Source organism: Meles meles, chromosome 5 (genome assembly GCF_922984935.1).
Source record: "Meles meles chromosome 5, mMelMel3.1 paternal haplotype, whole genome shotgun sequence".
NCBI lineage: Eukaryota > Metazoa > Chordata > Mammalia > Carnivora > Mustelidae > Meles > Meles meles.
Window position 1 is genome coordinate 5,356,571 of NC_060070.1, and position 15,625 is coordinate 5,372,195.

Here is a 15,625-nt window from a genome sequence, read left to right on the forward strand (position 1 = left end):
GTTTTGAGATCATTAAAAGGGGGTGGGGGGAACTAACCCCAGTGGTTGCCTAGAGGCAGCAAGAGGAAGTAGTTAATTGATGCAAAGGGGTGAAGGAAATCGTGACTGTGGTATACAGTTATCAAAACTCTTAACTGTATATTTCAAATGAATGTGTTTTAATTTATGTGTAATAAGAAATGGGGAAAAAAAAAAACCCTTGAGTTGCTTTCCTTCGAGTCTTCAAAATTATTCTTCAGCATTGAAAAACAGCTCAACTGTATTTAAATCGGACCCATGAGCTGCCATATTATTTCTTAAACATGTATCTCTAGAACACTAGATGTGAATGCACTCCCAGCAAAAAAAAAAAAAATGATGGTCCATTAAATTTGGAAATGGTTCCTGCCAGTGCTTCACAATACATACTAGCGTATTAGAGGCTTCCTTTATGTGGAATACCTATGAAAAGTGTCTCATGGAATACAGTTGGGGAAATGGCACTGCCCTGCATATTAAGGATCTTGCCTTAAGTAATTTTCTGTATCCTACTGCCGTAAAACACGGTCAACCTGGAAGAAGTATTTGCTAATCTGAAAAGAATACTAGGACAGCTGCACTTGGGCAGCCAACTATTACCTCAAACTTACTAGGTACAAAACTGAGCTCCTGATAATCTCTTCAAAGTCTGTTCCTACGCAGTCTTCTTTATCAAGGTAATACCGATACATCCTTCCAGTTCTTCTGTCTTCAATCCTTGCTTTCTAACATCCCATAGATCATCCATTAGCAAAACTTGCAAGCTTCACTTTAAAAATATGCTCAGAATCAGACCATGCTTCTTCACTTCTATAGCTATCTTGGCCCAACTCATCACTACCTCTCATGTGGATTAATTCCACAGTCCATGAATTGGCAAACTGTGTCTGTACGAGACAGACAATAAATGCCTTTTCTGGGTATGTAATCTCTACTGCAGTTACTCAACTTACTACTGAAGCTCAAAAGCAGCCACAGACAATATGCTAATGAGTAAGCATGGCTGTATTTCAACAAAACTTTATTTTTTTAATTGTGATATGCTAGTCACCGTACACCATTAGTTTTTGATATGGTGTGCCAAGATTCACTGTTTAACACCCAGTGCTCCATGCAATACGTGCCCTCCTTTATACCCACACAACAAGGCTAACCCATCCCTCCACCCTCTCCCCTCTAAAACTCTCAGTTTGTTTCTCAGAGTCCACAGTCTTTCATGATTTCTCTCCCCTCCAATTTCTCTCCCTTGACTTTTCCTTCCTTTTCTTAGTGTTCTCCATGTTATTCCTTATGTTCCACAAGAAAGTGAAACCATATGATAACTGACTTTCTCTACTTGACTTATTTCACTCAGCATAATCTTCCCCAGTCCCATCCATATTGATGCAGAAGTTGGGTATTCATCCTTTCTGATGGCTGCGTAATATTCCATTGTATATACGGACCACATCTTCTTTATCCATTCATCTGCTGGAGGGCATCTCAGCTCTTTCCACAGTTTGGCTACTGGGGAATTGCTGCTATTAACATTGAGGTACATATGGCCCTTCTTTTTACTACATCTGTATCTTTGAGGTAAATACCCCATAGTGTAATTGCTGGGTCATAGGGTAGCTCTATTTTAAATTTTTTGAGGAATCTCCACTGTTTTCCACAGTGGCTGCATGAACTTGCATTCCCACCAACAGTCAAGGAAACTTTTAAATGGATAATAAAAATTGAATTTCATACAATTTTCACATTTCATGAAGTATTCTCCTTCTGGTTTCCCCCCAGCTGTTAAAAAATACAAACACCATTCTTAGCTCATGCGTTACTCAAATGCAGGTGGGAGGATGGATTTTGGCTCATGGGCCAAAATTTGCAGGCTCCTATGAGAGCTTCCTTTCTTCTACTCTTTCATTCCTTTGTTTTAAACAGAGGAGGTCAAGTAATCTTGAAAGATACTAATCAGATATTGCCATTCCACTCTCTTCAAAGCCTTCCAATGGTTTTACCCATCCTAGACTAAAAGCTTGAATCCTTAAAATAGTAGACAATAATTAATCTATGACCTATGCTCATGTCCTAATATGTACATGAGCATATCAAAACCAAATTAATTATGAACAGGTTTACTGTTTTATAAAAGGCAAAAATGAACTGGAAACTTGTAACATATTACAGTATCACTATAGTAATCATAAAGGAAAATGAAAACATCTGATGACAGAATTGGTAAATGAGTAATTTAACACACAAGAGTTCTCTAAGAATCAAATATATGTTAAAGTGATTTGAAAATATATAAAGGTAAGAAGTCATTATTTCATAGTTCACAGAATCCTATATACTTACATATGCATATTAGGTAAATCCTAAGACTATAAAAAGAAATTCAGCCAAGAAATTTAATAGCCCAGTTTACTCTGAAGGGATCATAGAAAGTGTGAGAATTTACGATGTGTGTAAGAATAAGTATTAAAATGTCACCTGAAGAAAGCTTCCTAATTATAATAAAGAAGTTCAACATATATGTTTAAAAGCCTAAGGTTTACATATATAAGAACTAAATAATCTACTTAAAATATAATTTAACTACAAAATAGTAATTCATCATAAAGGCTATATTAAATTAGTAACTATCATACAATTTCAGTTGAAAATCTAAAAATTTGTAGAAAAGCAAGTAATAGTACCACTTTGCATAAGTTCTACCACCAAACAAAAACAAACAACAACCTGTCTTAAATAAATATTAAGCAAAAGCTAGTAAATTAACCATATTGTAAAATTCCGTATCAAGAAAGCTGGTTTTTTTCCTACTCAGCTAACTTATATAATAAAGCAGTTATATGAAACCAGAAATCACAAATCCCTAAATAATCCCATAACACTAATTTCCTTTTAGGGTATACTTAAAATAAGAAGGATATCACTGTATTAAAGCATGTCACGACACATAGTTTCTTCCTATAAAACCTTTCCTTAACATTCTACCTGCACACTTAGCAAAATTCTACTAGTCAGTTTGAGGATCTCCTCATAATCATTGTAGAAAAAGTGATTTTTTTTCCTTTGCTCATGGTCATTTCCTTTGACTCCATCCTTGTTCTTCAAAATTCCTTCTCCCATTTATAAAATAACTTAGAAAGAAAAGAATAATACATGTGGAAATTAAACTTTATAGTCACATGGAGCTTTCCAAAATCCTAAAATTATTTCATTAACATTTTTCTTCTTTGACTTTACGTGTTTTCGCAACTACCTGTTTACAAATGAGTCACTCGCACCACACAACAGAGGTTCATACCAAATAGCAGCTCACTTGAAGCCAATATAGAGCTTGAATTTTATTCTAATTGAAATGTCAAGTCATGTCTTTAATATGATTTACATTACGTTTTTAAAATCATTCTTACTAACTTATGAGAGAATTAAATGGAGTAAAATAACAGTGGGGAGAGAGATTACTTCAACTGGGTGGCAGGAATACATGTGCTCAAGAAATACTCTGAAGGTAGATTTGTATTTGTATTTATTTTTACATATATTTTATATTTATATATATAGATATGTATTTTATACAAAAATATATTTATATTATAGTCAGCAAAATTAGGACACTGTTCTATACTCTTATAATTATAATCTATTTATTATATTTATTTATATATTTATTATATTTATTTATATATTATATATATTTATTATATCTATTTATTATATTATTATATATAATATATATAATATATATTATATATATATCTATATCTATATATCTATATAGATATAGATATATATCTATATAGATAGATATAGATATAGATATATAGATATAGATATATATAGATATATAGATATTATAATCTATTTATATATTATAATTATAATCTATAATACAGATTACATATAATCTATAATTTTATCAGTGAGTATAGTTTAAACTTTCACAAAACGTCACACTGTAATTGTAATAGCATACTGAAGACCTCAAAAATCTGGAGTATAGTTCAGGTTTATGAAAGTGAGGATTCAAACAACAGAACAGACTAAAAATAAAAAGATATATTTAGTAGATATTTGGTGGTAACAGATTTACACTTGCCAGATAAAAACTTTATATATAATGAGAGAAATTATTCTTCCCTAATTATGCATGGTTTGATTGGTGATTTAAGAAACAAAAGAGATTTAAATAAACTGACCATTAAAATCAAAGAAACATCTGAAATAAAAATGGTATTTTTCCAAAGTAAACAAGTTCCTTAGGTAAAATGCTATCAGATTCTTCTAATGAATGAAGTATGAGTCATCTCAACCCTTAACCTTTGCAATGAAATAAGAATTTTAAACTATTTCTTGAAAAAAAAATATTACCAAGTACTCTAATGACACTAAGATTTCTCTGAGTCCATGTACTTTTTAGAAAAATTGAGGTGGGGGTGGTGAGGACCTACTTCATAAGGTTGTTTTGAAACCCAATCTGAATTTGAAGGGTTTGAACCCTTTAGTAAACCCAGGTTTACTAAACATTTAGTTACATGTAGTGTTATGTGAATTAATGGGGACACATTAAAATCACCCAAATCTTTGGAAAATTAGAACCCTGTCACACTGAGTATAGGTACAGTCTTTACCCAGACTTATTAAATCTTAGAAATCAGCAGATGTGAGATACAAAATCAATTATTTATTACATTTAATTATGAAAGTTCAGATAAAGCAAAAAGTCTCTCCTCTCCACTTCCTTCCTCCCCCGGGTCCCTCAAGCCAGGGATAGATCTTTTGCTATATGACATTAAACAAAACGGGCAAAAAAAACAAAAAACAAAACAAAACAAAAAAAAAAAACCATTAAAATACATGCAACTCTTCCTACATCTGTTTTTTCCCACGAATCAACTTAGCCTACATGGTTAGGTAAGAAACATTTATACTGAAATAACACAAAGACAATTTCATACTTTAGCTATAGATTTATTGTGAATGAAAATGTAATCGGAATCGTATTCTCCATAGAAACAATAGGAAACTAGGGACTGCGTGTACCTGTTCAGGATATGAACACAAAGGTAAAAATACATTTTGTTAGAAAAATATCTGTAATATCACACAGCCGCTTAATATAAAAACCTTAAAAACCAAACATTTATAAGAACCATGAGAATTATTCTATTCACATTTTTTAAACTACTAGGAGAGCAAAGATTTAGGACTTTGGTCAATACCCAAGTTTCAGACTGTGCTGGGAAATAGTCATTTTCATATAAACTGGCAGGAAAGTAAATTGGTATATATTTTCTGGAAGGCGATTTATGAACTATGTATTAAAATTTAAAATGCACGGGATGCCTGGGTGATTCAATTGGTTAGGCATCTGCTTTTGGCTCAAGTCGTCATCTCAGGGTCCTGGGATCGAGCCCTGCATCAGGCTATCTGTTCAGCGGGGAGTCTGCTTCTCCCTCTCCGTCTGCCCCACCACCCCCACATAGTACCCTATCTCTCAAATAAATAAAATCTTTTTAAAAAAATTAAAATGCACTTACCCTTTAACGTAATAATTGTACTTCAAGAGATTTATCCTACAAGTATATATGCACAAGTTAATTACCCTGCTTGCCAAATTTATGCAGCATCTTCTCGATGAAGAGAAGGAAATGGTCTACTGCTGGGCATTCTGCTATTTTATGTTTAGGGAGGTGCCCTCAAAAGACCCAAGGAGCCAGCATGGAGTGGGAAGCTCATATAGCATAGAGAAAAAGATCACAAAGAGTGAAGCAATAAAAGAACTGCGAGGCCAACAGTACTGAAAGAATCATTTATGTAAATAACAGAATCTTTGGAGAAAAAATTCCAGCTCCTTTTCCTCTTGCCCCCCAGTTTCTTCACCCCAAGCCTATGAGGCCTTTAAACCCAACATTCAAGGGGCTCCTGGGTGGCTCACTCATTAAGCATCTGCCTTCGGCTGGGGTCATGATCCCAGTATCCTGGGATCAAGCCCGCATCAGGCTCCCTGCTCCGCAAGAAGCCTGCTTCTCCCTCTCCCACTCTTCCTGCTTGTGTTCCCTCCCTCTCCCACTGTGTCTCTGTCAAATAAATAAAATCTTAAAAAATAAATAAATAAATAAACCCAACATTCAGGGGGAAAAAATCAATGGGTGAGAACACCAATGACCACTACTTGCCAAATCCAATGATTAACTCCCAGTTCTTATCTTAAATGAACAACCTTCAGCAACAAACTCCTTCACCTGGCTTCCGGAACTCCATGTTCCTCGTTTTCCTTCAACCTCAACAGCTCCTCTCCCCTGTCTCCTTTGCTACATCCTCCTCTTTTCCTAATCTCTCTTTGGGGAAGTACCAGAAGCTGAGTCACCAGACTATTCTTCACCTTTATCCAATTCTTAGATGACAGCATCTAGCCTCCTGGCTCCAAAAGCTTTTGGTATGATGACAACCTCAAAACTGACATGTTCTAGTCCCATCTTCCCCATCTGACTGATTAAGCAAATGCCCATTTAACATTCGGTATCTCAATGTTTACATTTCCAAACCCAACTTCTTGACTTCCCTCTCAAACCTGCTCCCCTAATAGTACAAACAGGAAACAAGTCCAATTGCTCAGGGTAAAAACCTTGAAGTCTTCACATGTGCACAACACCCAATCCACTGAAATTCCTGCTAGCTTTACCTTGAAAATAAACCCAATCTACTACCACTCAGCCCCTCAATACTAGTCCATGGCACTTTACCTCATTTATGAAATACAGATGCTTGTGCCTTGGCATCTCTTTCTCCATCACCCTCCAAGTATATTCTCTATTCAGAGCGATCCTTTACAATACAAATTAGACTATGTTATTCCTCTCCTGAACTCCTCCATATAGCTTCTCATGTCAGACTAAAATCTAATATTCTTATCATGGCCTACAGGCCTCTGGAACTTGCCATCTCCCCCATTTCCTCCTATCCTCCTACCTGTTCCCTAAGCTCCTCACTGGACCCCCTATGACACACCTCACAAATATTTCTGGGTTATCACACTTTTGTTCTCTTTGCTTGGAAACCCCTTGGATAGCCAAATGATTGTACTTCAATTAGGTTGTTTTCCCAAATGTCACCTCTAAGAGGCATTCTCTAATCGTCTCATACAAAATAGTACTTCCTTAATCCACAGCTCTTGATTTCTTGCTTTATTTTCCTTCACATTTTAGCACAACCTAATATAGTTTATATTTATTTTTGCTTATTGTCTGTAATCCAAGCTGCCCCATCCCCCCCAACCAGAAGATAAGCTTCAAGATGGTAGATACTTTGTTAGTCAGTTTTATTTACTCTGTATCTTCAACAGCTGACACAGCAAACACACTCCATGAACAATTACTGAATGAATTCAACCGCGCAGAAGTGAGAAAACTAAAGTTTCAAGAAATCAAATAAATACAGAATGATTCAATCTATGGGTATAGTGTGGTATGTGTATGTATGTGTGTGTACTTTAGGTTTGGGGGGAGAGTGAAAAATGAAGCCTGAAAGATAACCTATGGCAAATTATGAAGTAATTGTAAAGCCATGTTAAAGAATTCTCCATTCTCCTCTTGGAGTAAGAGGAAACCAACAAGAGGCCTTTTGAAGCACGGGAAGCTTATGAACAGACCGCAATGTAAGGATGGTTTGTGGGGTCCCAAACTGCAAGCATGGATTCTGGCTGTGGGGTTTTGGGTAACTCTGGCTTGAAATACAGGTAAAGAAAATGAGGGCAAAAGGACATGAGCACATTTGAGGGATACAGGAAGTAAACCTGACTGAATTTGGTGTTTTTCTGGACACCTGATAACAGCTAGAGACTCCAAATCATATGCAGCATATTGAAGAAACAGGAAAGGCAAAAAAGTTCCTGTTAAAGGACATGGTAAGTAAGCATTGAGAGTGAATGGTCAACAGAATTCTGAGTATCACTATTCTCAAGATAAATTCTGAGACATGAAAACCACAGAAATGCTGGAAAAAGTGTTCATGTAATATAAGAATAAATTAAATAAGATCTACTGACAGCTCACTGGAGGGACAAGCAGGTGAGACAGAAAGTAAATGCTGATTAAGAAATGTACTGTCGGGGCGCCTGCGTGGCTCAGTGGATTAAGCTGCTGCCTTCGGCTCAGGTCATGATCTCAGGGTCCTGGGATCAAGCCCCGCAGCAGGCTCTCTGCTCTGCAGGGAGCCTGCTTTCTCCTCTCTCTCTGCCTGCCTCTCTGCCTACTTGTGATCTTTCTCTCTGTCAAATAAATAAAATAAAATCTTTAAAAAAAAAAAAAAGAAAGAAATGTACTGTCTTTTATGTAGTGATTCTGACAGCCCTTAGAACCAACTGAGCTGGGGCAATAATTCTTTTCTGCAATTCTGAACCTAATAAGAGGACATCTTAAATAATACATTTCAAAACAAATGCTAGTCTCCACTTCCCTTTATATTTATAACTTTTACATGAACAGGAAAAAATAAATCAGAATTAACCAATTTATATGCGAATTTATATGTGAATTCTTTTCAGAAGATCAAGGATTTTCAATCCAAAAATATTGTTCTGAAAATATTTAAGCAACAATAAACTAAAGGGCATCCTAAGGAGCTTCACAGTGAATTTTTTTATAAGGGTCAAACCAATTTACTTAAAAAGAATAATGAATTCAGAAGGAACCTGTATTTTCTCCAATTCTGAATTAATGCATTCATTTTATAATCAGCACTTGGAAAGAACAGTATGTAAACATATACAATCATAAAACAATAATATTTAGGCAGCATCAAAATGCTACAGCAAGCTTTAATGAAACAGTTATGTGGTAGGCATTATGCGAAGCATTCTCCATGTATTACCTAACTTTATAATAACCACATAAGAGTTCAGTGATGTTCCAATCTTACAGATGAGAAAAGGGAGATAGAAAGAGCCACAAAGACGGGATTCAAATCCAGAAGTCAGCTCTCAAATATGATGTATTCTGTCTCCCAACAACTTAAAAGTAAAAACCCAAATGAGTTGATACTTCAAGACTGTAAAGCTTCTGTTTTGTTTAAACCTCTGCTTATTAGGGCACCATCACTAGAAATGTATAATAATGTTGAGTTTAATGAAAACAAATTCCCAAGCATAAGAGCCATGTTCAATAAGCATAACTGACAAAATGGTAAGATTAAGAAATTGCTACAAGGTTAAATCACTTTATTGAACCCATACCTGCAAGTATTTTTAGTCTAAAATCTGCTAATTCTAAGAAAGTTTTATTCCTTCAGAGGTGGTAATAACAATTCTAAAAGTACTTCCACAGGAGACAGATTTATCATCAAAAGTGCTCTTTTCCTTTAAAATATAAATTGTATGAGTTTTTAAAAAAGCTTCTGCCATTTTTTATCTACTACTACTTATTCTATTGTCTATTCAAAGACAATTTTAAAACCAAAATGGTCCTTTAGAAGTCATTTACTATAATTCTCATTCTGTAAACAAGGAAACAGAAATATACTAACTTTCTGAAAGACATACAGCTAGTTACTAACACAGCGTCTAAAATGACGCTCTTTCCCAGGTTAATAACTTTTAGAACTAAAGCAGTTCTCAGAATGGTTGGAATAAAATAATAGGTCAGGAAGAGTTTTAATTATCAGACAACTGATCTATTTCCTACATTAGGTGACCTTAAGTATTTAGTATTAGTAAGCTGAGCATATTCAGTGATATAGAGTAATAAAAATAATATTAAATAACTTTCTGATCATGGAACTAATTAATAGTCCAATATACTTAGAAAAATGCCCTTTTCCATACAGTTTTTCAAAACTGCACAATTATTAAGGAAAAGCAGGAAGACTATATGGCTTAGTCGTATACAACTAAGTATTTCATAATTTAACCTGTTTGTTTTTAAGATGTACTGAACAAAATTTAAATGAAATGTTTTTCTTCCAAGTAGTTAATTTTGTCCAGTAAATGGAAAATGTTTATAGCTTGTAAATTTATTTACAGAACAGATTATCCGGGGAGTAAAGAACAATCGACACCATACTCATTTATGTAAATGTCAATAAATTTTTGTTTGATAGAATACTAAAAGTATTCCTAGTTTTTTCAACAGCAAATTAGGGTCCACAGTTGTATCATTTTTACCAAAATATATATATACACACACACATACATACACACACACGTTTTAAATGCCTTTGAAAATAGTAACTTATTTTTCGTTTTCCACTAAAAAAGATAATACTCTGGAAGTGAGTGCAATCATCATGTCTAAATGAGGAGTTACTAAAGGGTTATGTAATCATGAGGAAAAGATCAAAAGGAGGGGGCTGGGGAGGGAGGGAGAGACAGAGGATGGAAGGGAGAGAGGATGAGAACAAAGGCGTTTGGGTCATTTCTTTGTGAGAAGTCACCCTCCAAAATTACCTTCAGTGTTTTATCTAAGATCCCTAAATATGAACTTTAATACTTCTTAGTATCTTAGAAAAAATATTAAATGAGTTGAAGTGTGAAAAGTGCTCAGAATGGTATCTGATGTTTCAGCAAAAGTTAGCTCTTATTTCTCTAAAAGAAAATTTTATCGTAAATTTTGTCATATCATGGGAAAATTTCACTATGGAACATGAATCTTTCTATTGGAGATAATGACATGCCAGGCAGGTACTTGGAACCCACAGGCAACTCAAACAATGTGCTCCTACTAACACAGGCCCTCCAACATAAATACGAGTTGTTCAGACTTTTCTGTATACTCGTTACCTGCTTACAGTGAGAAATTGCCCCCACCTCCAAAAAAAAAAAAGCTTTCATCACCTTGATAATGGACCTTTCTTACCCTATAACAGAGTGATGCAATAAAAAGACTACCTTTGAAAAGTAGGACGCTAACTGAGTTTGCTCCCCTCTCAACATTCCCTTCCCCCAAAGTAAACAGGCTTTCCCATTTTAGGATTTGAGCAATGTCTTTTTTTGCCCACTATAGTGTAGTAAATGAGTTTTAAATTATTTTTGTGTTTTGTGGTTAAATGAAATTTCTAAAAAATAAATAACCTGTTCTTTATTAATATAAACGTAAGAGTAATTTTAAAAAATTATATGGAAAAAAGGATTGGGCACCAAATCCATATTTGGAAATTATTACTTACTGCAGGTACCAGTAATTTCTTCACTTCCTCAACGGCTCTCTTCAGTTTGATTTCTGCTCTGTTTTGAGCATCTTCCACAGTGATCAGTACATGTAAATCTTCATTGAGATGCTCCCAATTAGGCTTGCCTCTGTTCTGCTCCTCCTAAAAAATTTGCAAAACACATTACTGATTTTTCTTCTCCAAGAGAGTTTATCTTTCATAATACTAACCTGTTGCCTATTATTTAGGCTATGTTTGATCATTCTGCTATGATGACATTACAAACCTTTTTAATTATTTTCCTCGTAAAAAGGCTGGGTGTGAGACTATGGGGTCAAATGACTGTGAATTCAACAAATATTTATTGAACACCTACATGTGCCAAACATGAAACTTGATGCTAAACTAAAGATACAAGAGTAAGAAGGAAGGCTGTCAGATCCCCTGCAGTGTTCATATGTACTAAGAAACTTATGGAGTCTTCCTTGGGTGATCATGAAAAGCACATTATTTCTTCCATATTTTATTTATGGGGCAAATAGGTCATGAAGGCTAACTTAAGTCAGCTGTCAAGGTCACATAGCTAAGAACATGTCAATTTAGGAGCCGAACCAACATTTTCATTCTCAAATTCAGTGATCTTTCCATTTCTGTACAACTACTTTTAACAACACTGGCTGAATCCAAGATTAGGACAATTATTTTGCACGTAGACATTATTGTGTAAAGAAATTCTACCTAACTATATCAAGTAGTAATCATGGAAACATTTCATTATAATCTTTATAAGAAATATATGTTCCTAACAGACCTTGCATTAAAAACAGTGAACTATAAGGTCACTTATTTTTATCAACTCAAAAATGCTAGTGTAATAGAAACATCAATGTTTCATTTCCTTGATGTCTTCACATCACTTAGAGAGGGATACCCCAGTTTGGAAACACAGTCAAGCTACAGGGAGGTTTTGAAGTAGGGCTGGCTACGTTTTCCTTTCACCTAAGATATGATAATTTCAGAATTATTTCTTGTTTTTCGTTTTAGAGATAACATATAAGCCATTTATAAGTAATATATAATTCATAACTAATTTTTAAAAATAAAAATAAGAATATAAATTTATAAATAAGTAAAAAAAAAAGTATGTATAAAAGTACCTGGCTCAGTGCAAGATTCCATACATAAGTAATAGATAGTAAGTCTGGCTGTACTTTCCTCTTAAATATCATTATTTACTAAATTGTGAGATTCTGGGATGGAGTAACTGGGTGATGGGCATTAAGGAGGGCAGGTGGATATAATGAGCACTGGGTATTATATGCAACTGACGAATCCCTAACTCTACCTCTGAAACTAATACTACACTATATGTTAATTAATTGGATTTAAATAAAATAAATTAAAAAAATTAAATGTGAGGTTCCAATCAAGGAAGATAAAAACTGGCATAAATCTTACATGTTTGCAGAGCTCATGCTAGGGAAAATGTATGGACCTTAGCCAATAAGGATGGAAATATAGTTTATGGTCAAGTATTATGTTTCTGTTTTTATTCTGTTAATATCATCCTAATGTTTGCTAATCTAAATGGTGCCCAAGAAAAATAGAGATCCAATTAATAAATGATGTGAATAAAAATTAAATTATCAATAAAATTTATTTTTCACTTTAAGTTGTTTTGATGTAAGTACTAATGAGGTTGTTTGGAAGTAACTATTTAATAAAAATCCTGTTAAGTGTTTCCTTTTGCTTAGGGGACAGACACCATGAAAAAATAAGAAACTAGGGCATCAATGAGTTAAAATTTGAGAACCTTAGGGTTCTCTGTATGCCAAAGAACATAAAATATATATACACATATCTCTACTGTGGCAAGAAAATCAATTTTTAAATACAGATTTTAATTTTTATGTTCAAAATGTTAATTTTCTTTTCCACCAGAATTTGTATTTTTTTATTTTGGTAGACAGAGCTAATAAAATGACTTATATTTTTTGATGAACCTAAAAAAGTATGCCTATATTCATGAATAAGGGACTTCTGCTTCCAGCCAAGATAAAAATAACATGAACAAGACTCACTCTCCTGCATGAAACAACCCAAAAAAAGGGGGGGGGGGGCAAAACACAAGAAATGCCAGTTCTCAAGGCTCTGAACATCAGGTAATGAAGACAGTGAGGCTGAGGCTGAGAGATGGCAAATCAATGAAGTCAACCCCAGGATTACCTCAGCTCTCTAGCTTGGGAGTCTCCAGGCTGCAGCCAGGGAACACAGCCAGGCTGCCTCTCTGGGTGAGCCTGACTAAGCTAAAAATCCAGGAAGGTCAATGCGCTAGAGTTCAGAGAAGAGTACCAGAAAGAGCTCTACTGAAAGAATTCTAGAGATCTGCACAAGGTCCACTCAAACACTCTTGAACACTAGTCAGTGCATGTGTGGGAGAGAAGATACCAGAGGCTGGAGAAAGAATCAGCCACAGGATTCAAGGCCGAAGCGCCGGGTCCTCACGGACAGCCAGACTGAAAGACTTCACGATTCACAGACACTGGGTAAAATGAACAGAAGGTCTTGCCTCAGTAATGTGAAGTAATTAAACCTGGTCTGACCATGCTCTGGTACTGCCTAAATAAATCTTAAAAGCAAGACCTAAAAGGATGAAAAGCGTTTCTAACTGTCCAAGAACAAAGGCCAAGAACACTTAAAAGAACAGTAAACATCCACGCAAAAAGGTAAAAGTGACACTATTTGGCATCTAATCAGAAACTGACAGGCATGCAAAGAAGCAGAAAAATATAACATAAATAAGAAGAAAAACCAATCAATCAAACTAACCTAGAATTGTTGTAATTAGTAGACAAAGGCACTAAAAGCTAGTGTATGTGTGCACGCATGTGTGCGCACACACACGTGAGACACGAGTACAGTACTAATATAGATATTAATAAATGATAACTGAGGAACATTAATAATCCAAAAAATTTAGAAAGATGTAAAAATAAAAACTAAAACCATAAATGACTTACCACAGAAACATCTATACATGGAAAGACAAAAAAGCCAAAGGACGTGAAAAGGAAGATGTATTATTTGCATCACAGGAACAGAGAATAAAGTTAAAGTATAATTTGACATTGTGCTTTACTGAATTTATTGAATAAAGTTTTAAGTTTTAAAACATCTTGGTAAACGTATACTCTTAATTCAGTAACGAAAGTGCCAGTTAAAAACAAAATAAAAGAGAAGTTACACCTATCCTAATGTTTGCTTCAAAATGAAGGGTTCTGCTTAGTTTTAAAACACTTAGAAGAACAAAAACTTGTAGACAAAGATAAAGATGATGAAATGATTGTAATCATGTACTTTCACTCCCTCCTAAAATTCTAGAATACTGTAGAGTTTAAAATGTACAAAACTCAATGGACATTGGGGAGGGTAAGTGCTATCGTGAGTGCTGTGAAGTGTGTAAACCTGGCAATTCACAGACCTGTACCCCTGGGGATAAAAATACATTATATGTGGGGCGCCTGGGTGGCTCAGTGGGTTAAACCTCTGCCTTCAGCTCAGGTCATGATCTCAGGGTCCTGGGATCGAGCCCCGTATCAGGCTCTCTGCTTGGCAGGGAGCCTGCTTCCTCCCCTCTCTGGCTGCTGCTCTGCCTACTTGTAATCTCTCTCTCTCTCTCTCTCTCTCTCTCTGTAAAAAAAAAAGAAAAAAAATTAAAAAAAAATACATTATATGTTTATTAAAAAAAAAAAAAATTTGGAAGGGGAGGCGAACCATAAGAGACTATGGACTCTGAAAAACAACCTGAGGGTTTTGAAGGGTCAGGGGTGGGAGGTTGGGGGAACAGGTGGTGGGTAATGGGGAGGGCACGTTTTGCATGGAGCACTGGGTGTTGTGCAAAAAGAATGAATACTGTTACGCTGAAAAAATAAATAAAATGGAAAAAAAATGTACAAAACTCATAAGGAAGAGAAAATGGGAAAGAATACAATTTAGAAACCACAAAGCATATGGGCTAAGGAATCAGGGTTTTAGCTAATCCCAAGTGAAAAGAAACCAATTTCTGCTGTGGACTCCCCCAACCCCATGCCACCCCTTCCTTTCCCCAAGGAAAAAAACTTGAGGCAATGGCAGTGGGTCTAAGACCAGAAGAAGACTTGCACTAAGGAGCAGCTGATAATCTCCACATCTCCCCTCCCCAGAGAGCTGGCATTCCAAAATTCCCAGCAAAAGACAAGAAATATATTCCTATAGAGTTCCACTTTATAGACTTTAAAAAAAAAAAAAAAAAAAAGATTTTAACTTATTTATTTGAGAGAGAGAGAGAGAGCACGAGCATGAGCATGAGTGGGGGTAGGAGACAGAGGGTACAGGAGAAGCAGACTCCCTACTGAGCAGGGAACCTGATGCAGGGTTCAATCCCAGGACCCTGGGATCCTGACCTGAGCTGAAGACAGACACTTAATGGACTGAGCCA

General features: G+C 35.3%; 1 protein-coding gene across 7 annotated transcripts in view; it reads right to left on the reverse strand.

Moving 5' to 3' along the window:
• Positions 1-15,625, reverse strand: part of QKI (QKI, KH domain containing RNA binding) — a 163,649-nt gene that overhangs the window by 39,752 nt on the left and 108,272 nt on the right. For all 7 annotated transcript variants that reach the window (XR_006818239.1, XM_046004176.1, XM_046004174.1 and 4 more), the window contains exon 4: positions 11,167-11,310. Coding sequence is in view for 6 of the 7 variants with exons in the window: in XM_046004176.1 (XP_045860132.1) it covers positions 11,167-11,310 (144 nt within the window). In the remaining variant the exon portion in view is untranslated. The remainder of the gene's footprint in view (positions 1-11,166; positions 11,311-15,625) is intronic.